At 37.3% G+C, this 5,837-nt stretch overlaps 1 protein-coding gene across 2 annotated transcripts; it reads left to right on the plus strand.

Moving 5' to 3' along the window:
* Window positions 1–445: 445 nt before the first annotated feature.
* Window positions 446–4,164, plus strand: LOC141914055 (plasminogen-like). 2 transcript variants are annotated; one of them, XM_074805320.1, is made up of 7 exons: window positions 446–581; window positions 759–843; window positions 958–1,200; window positions 1,838–2,080; window positions 2,853–3,101; window positions 3,675–3,791; window positions 3,958–4,164. In XM_074805320.1, exons 2-7 carry the CDS (start codon window positions 759–761, stop codon window positions 4,125–4,127), a joined length of 1,107 nt encoding a protein of 368 aa, XP_074661421.1. In that variant the 5' UTR covers window positions 446–581; the 3' UTR covers window positions 4,128–4,164. The 2 variants fall into 2 exon arrangements, with proteins under 2 accessions (XP_074661421.1, XP_074661423.1); XM_074805322.1 differs by lacking the exon at window positions 446–581 and adding an exon at window positions 625–676.
* The last annotated feature ends 1,673 nt before the right edge of the window (window positions 4,165–5,837 follow it).

Below are 5,837 nucleotides of genomic sequence, written 5' to 3' on the forward strand. Positions count from 1 at the left end.
TTGTTTTTGAACTAACGCAAAGCTTTGAAACCGGGTTAAAAAAACCTGGACCAGCTGATTGGCCGATCTATGGGGATATTATATTATTAAAAAAAGTGAATATGTTTTTGAATGATTGCGAAATGTTCAGATTCAACAATTTTTCTGAATGGCATAGCTTTAAATCATTGTTGAAACACGATATAGGTTGTTATTGGAGTAATGATTCTTCAGTGAACACGACACTGATCACGTATTTTAACACATTTATCTTATAGCGCGTACGTTGTGTATATTGCTACAAACGATTTGTATTTTAAGTCCGATGAAGGATTCGTGGCGCGCCAGATTTTTCCTAGTACTGGGGGACGACGTGGAAACCGTTATCGCCATCGGTACGGTAGTCGATATCTGCGTCATCGGCACACCTACACACCTGATGCATCCTGATTATTCACATAAACTGCATAAACACAGAAATATGATCTTAATCTCGTTACGATGGATGAAAAGATTATTTCAAGCTGGGATTAAACGTATAAAATGAATTGATACTGTTATTATAACGAACGTCTGCTATCTCGCCTGAATCAAGTGAAAAGGTTAGTATACGCATCACGGTCGGTTTTACCAATTAGCTGACATTCGTTAAACTATACATATTAACTTACGGGTGGGTGGGTGTGCGAGTGTGAGTGTGAGTTTGACAAAATACACATTTGTCTCCCATGGGTTTTGCACTCATATAGTCGATAATCACGTTTTGTTTTCGATTTCAGATGTCAAATTATTTCCTAACACTCGAACTCACGATACTAGTGGTGTCGTATATGACGTCATGCGCTATATCGCAGAATAACAACCGTAAGTTTCATTGTACTAGTGGACTGTGTATTTTATATTATTGTATCAAAAACTTATAAATCGTATCAATTTTGTTACAGTAGACAATATTCACATGTAATTCACATCTTTCAGATAAAGAATGTAAAACGACCGAGTTGGGCAAAGAATACAGAGGAACTTTGAGTAAAACACAATCCGGCAAAACATGTCAGGCCTGGATATCTCAATCACCACACAAACATCAACGTTTCAACCCGAACAAGGGTACGACTTCGAATTATTGTAGAAACCCTGACAATGAACCAGCAGGACCATGGTGTTATACGACTGATCCCGCAAAACGCTGGGAATACTGCGACGTAAAAATGTGTCAAGGTAAGAATATTATATCTGTCAGGCTGCCAAGTAACTCAAAAGTTATGTACAATTAACTACACGGGCTATATTACGGCAAATTCTAAAAATACAGAAATGAAAAAAAAAATCCGAAAAGTTGCCTTGAACTATACATGTACGTTATCCTGACCGGCTAGCTGCAAACATTTGTTAAAATTAACGGGTTGGTGAACGCTTCATTGATAATCGAACTTGATTTACCCTCTGATGATCATTACTAACGATAACAATACTATATGAATCATCGACCTGTAAGGTTAAAATGCAACTGATTTTGGTTTTTGGCTTTATTCCTCTCGCACTTCTCAATGTTGACGACATGGTACCTGCTTAACCAATAACGACAAATGTGAGCACTGCAGCAAAACCAACTTAGCCGACTACAACTTTACCTACAAAAATGCCTTATTTTATTTTTTCCACGTGACAGGTGATTCATAATATACGCAGTATAATCCTGGTATATTCTCAATGTCTGCTTTAAAAAGATAATACTGGAGAATTAATTCACTAGCTCGAACAGACAAAAAACATGACTCTCTTACTTGTGGTAAAGTAGTAAAGTTTCTCATTGAATCTCCCACATCCATCATATGTATGATCCTGCATATTTCAGTTAAAGAATGCAAAATAACTACGTTGGGCAGAGAATACAGAGGAATTTTGAATCAAGCTCGATCCGGTAAAACTTGTCAAGCCTGGAAATCTCAATCACCTCACCATCATAACCGGTTCAACCCTGCCAAGGGCACGACTTCAAATTACTGTAGAAACCCTGACAATTCACCAGAAGGACCCTGGTGTTATACGACTGATCCCGCGACACGCTGGGAATACTGCGACGTAAAAATGTGTTCAGGTAAATATCATACCTGCTATGAGGCCAGTTGTTCAGAAGTTAGTTGGGCTTTTAGAAAAAGGAGTACGAAAGATTTTCTCCAGGTGTACATGTACTTTATGACGACCTTCTACTGTATATTGATTTTCATTTTCAAGAATACTTAACACAGTTCCTGAATATGACTATAAGTTTACGGTATCACTTCGAAATAAAGTACTGTAAATGTAAAGCTCAAGGAGATCTCCTGAACTGAATTTCTCTTTTCTTTAGTAGTGATTTACACGAAATCATCGTTTTTACGCGAGTATAGTGTTACACCAAGATCATTTTGTGTCGGCTGCAAACAAATCGATTAAAATTAACTGGTGAATAATTGCCAAAATAACAATTGAAACTCAATGGAAACTTTGGTATTTGTTGGCAAGCATTTTAATGACTGACCTGTTTTGAATGCTGCAATCTATGTGGTTTAATTTTGTCACTGTGTCAATTATCCACTGGTTCGTTACTTTTACGGCAACTGCCCAACCATAAACAGCGCCTGAATGCATTGCAGCAAAACCATTATTAAGCCAATTTAAACTAGACCTACGAACAGCACACATATTTTATCATTTCCAAAGGATGACTAACGCTAATTATGATCTGGGAAGTTTCTCAATTAATGCGTTAAAATGATAATTTTGTACAACTCACTAGCCACAACGAACAAACAGCACGATACTTTTGTTTCTTTAGTTAATGTACGGGTAGTTATATTTCTCAGATCCTACGCCGTGACATATTTCAGTTAGAAAATGCAAAAGGACTAAATTGGGTCGAGAATACAGAGGAACTTTGAGTCAAGCACGCTCCGGTAAAACGTGTCAGGCCTGGAAATCTCAATCACCTCACAGACATAACCGTTACGACATGCTCTCTGACAAGAACACGGCTGCAAACTATTGTAGAAACCCTGACGATTCACCAGAAGGACCCTGGTGTTATACCACAGATCCCGCGACGCGCTGGGAATACTGTGACGTAAAGATCTGTCCAGGTAAATATATTATAAGAACCAGTAGGTGAGTTCCTCGAAACTCGGTTTATGTTGAGCACCACCCATAAAACAGTAACGATACGGTATCATTGCTCAATTAATCAATGTCCACTGATTAAAACTTCAACAAGCCTTTGACCAACTTGCTCTTCTCAGGATATTCGTTAATAGTTACGATCATGTACTTCTACCGTGTAGCACCGAGGTTTCTGTGAAGTTCCATCCGTTGTGCCGACTTTACATCGTTAAACGCCCATTAATTTCTAAATCGCATATTTAAATGCTGATAGATGCTGTCAGTCATTGACTTGGATGAAACTTGGTATTATTTACTCGTGATGCGGGAATGTCATTTAGTCATACAGTACAGTTCTATTTTATATGATTCATTGAAACGAATCAATAACGCGTTTTGGCTGTTTACTGATGTCAATATCGATCGAATATTTACATTGGAAATGTTAGTTGTCTAAAGAGAAAAGCACAGTGATTGCTCTTTTGCAGTGATAGTTTCTTTTGTTTACTTTTTCACATTTTCTCTCTTCCTCGCCGCATGTTTTTCTACATCATCAGACGGCCCGAACTACATCGGATGTTTTAAAGATAGTCGTAGCAGAGATCTGACAACGTATGCGACAAAAAACACAAAAATGACTAGTGAGATGTGCATCGCTATTTGTAAGAAATTAGGTAATGATACAACATAGTTATTGTTATTGACCCGTGTCATATTCTGATGCTACCATCAAAATACTCTTTACACTTACCTACAAATGTGCTTGCGCGTGAGTGTTTTTAATGATTTCGCATATTAATCATCAAATGAATATTTGTCTTTGTTATTTGGTTTCATCAGGATTTAAATACGCTGGACTTCAATTTCGTTGGCATTGTCTGTGTGGTAACCGTGTGGGGAAATATGGTCAAAGGCCGGATTCCGAATGCAATGTGAACTGCCCAGGAAACGCGCATGAAAAATGTGGAGGCTTCTGGAGGAATTCTGTATACGCTACTTCTGATATTTAAGTTAAAGACGAGACAAATCCAATGTTGATTCTTTAAGCGATAATAAAAATCCATTGATAATTGTCTTGTTCGCCGATGTTTGGTTTACCTGTGTTATCAACAGGTCGTTGACAGTCTGCCTGGGAAACTAGAAACATGTGATTTCTGCGCGTCTGTGCTACCTCAAAAAGTGGTTTGCTCGGAACTGCTTTGAAATTGATATTCTATCGACATAAGTACATTTCCGGGCTGAAATGATTTGGTACCAGATGCTGGTGCAGTCGGCATTATGGGAATGCGGTTTGCTAGCGTATCTATTTAACACCCGTATTGCTCGGGTTAGTTTTACTACCAACTGGTTGCGCTGTATGCAAATATCACATAAATCAACGACTTTCGGCTGTTAGCGGTACTTAAGACCACTTGAAAACATCATAGTCAATTACGGTAGTAGTGCAAATAAAAAGATACAGGACAAAGGTACGGTGTACAGTTAGAGACACATGATTCCAAGCACCATAGCACCCATACCAGATACATTTTATTCAATCTAAGGATTATTAGTTAAATGATATGATAATGTTTATTTCGTCAAAGTGTTTACACTTGTATGAAAATAATTATAAACTGAACAAAATTACAAATACAGATGCCGTTACTTTTTCACAATACAATATCTTAATTGATATAGATAAGTAATTATTTAAATATTTCAGTTAGTGTCACTTAGGAGATATATTCTGCGTCTGAACATCCCTAACAAATATTTTCCAATATTAGTTAATCTGCCGATTGACTGCGAGCACAGAAGCTCTACAAATTTGATATTTGGATTACGAGTATAGTATCTTGGTAAAAGATTTCTTCTAAGTGAAATATACGCCTGGCAGGAAAGGAGAACATGAAACTCGTCTTCAACAGCACTACGACATAATGTACAGATACAGTTTTCTCTAAGAGGTACCGGTCTGGTCCATCTGCCGCTATCAATTGCCAAATTATGGCTGCTACATCGAAATTTTGAAATAATATTTACAATATTTGTATCGTTAATATCAAGATATTTTTCGTACTCAAAGTTGTTTTTGAATTCTCTGTACAATGAACATTTTTGGCTATTGTTAGGCGATTGGATATATTGGTCTTTAGTCTTTGCTCGACTAATTTCAAAAAGACATTTCGGTTACCAACAGATTGCGCTAGCCAATAGTTACCTAAGCCGAGACTATTTAATAAGTCTCGCAGTTTTGATACCCAATTTGATACGGATAAGTTAGTTTGAGACTGTGTTAAAAGTAGGTCATGAGTTTTACGCACAAGAGAGTTACTATCAGCTCGTAAAGTTTCTGTCCAGAATTTGACTGCTGAGATTTTAGAATCAATAGAAAGGGGGAACGTCCTAGTTCTCCATACACCATCACATTTTGAACTAATTTGAATGAATTTCTAAGTAAAGTTGTTGTTGGTTACATGAAGTATTTAGGTGATGTTAATCCAGATTTAAAAGGATTTACTTTGGGCGGGGGCAATTGTCCTTGGGACAATTGTCCTGATAGGATAACAGGTATAGGTCCCGTAGCATTATTCCTTACAATAGGCATATGTTATGGCCCATAACAGGTATATGTCCCGTAGCATATCTTACAGTGAGTAAGAAATAAAACTAGGATTCATCGTACCTGTTATATGATCCGAACAATTAGCAGGCCTGTCGACATTACTTTCAGCTAA

Source organism: Tubulanus polymorphus, chromosome 12 (genome assembly GCF_964204645.1).
Source record: "Tubulanus polymorphus chromosome 12, tnTubPoly1.2, whole genome shotgun sequence".
In the NCBI taxonomy this organism is placed as follows: Eukaryota; Metazoa; Nemertea; class Palaeonemertea; order Tubulaniformes; family Tubulanidae; genus Tubulanus; species Tubulanus polymorphus.

Excerpts from the sequence above, each read along its gene's own strand:
- LOC141914055 (XM_074805320.1), top strand. The coding sequence starts at position 759 with ATGTCAAATTATTTCCTAACACTCGAACTCACGATACTAGTGGTGTCG. Across the intron at positions 1,201-1,837 it reads CGACGTAAAAATGTGTCAAG|TTAAAGAATGCAAAATAACT; the intron begins GTAAGAATATTA and ends TGCATATTTCAG. Across the intron at positions 2,081-2,852 it reads CGACGTAAAAATGTGTTCAG|TTAGAAAATGCAAAAGGACT; the intron begins GTAAATATCATA and ends GACATATTTCAG.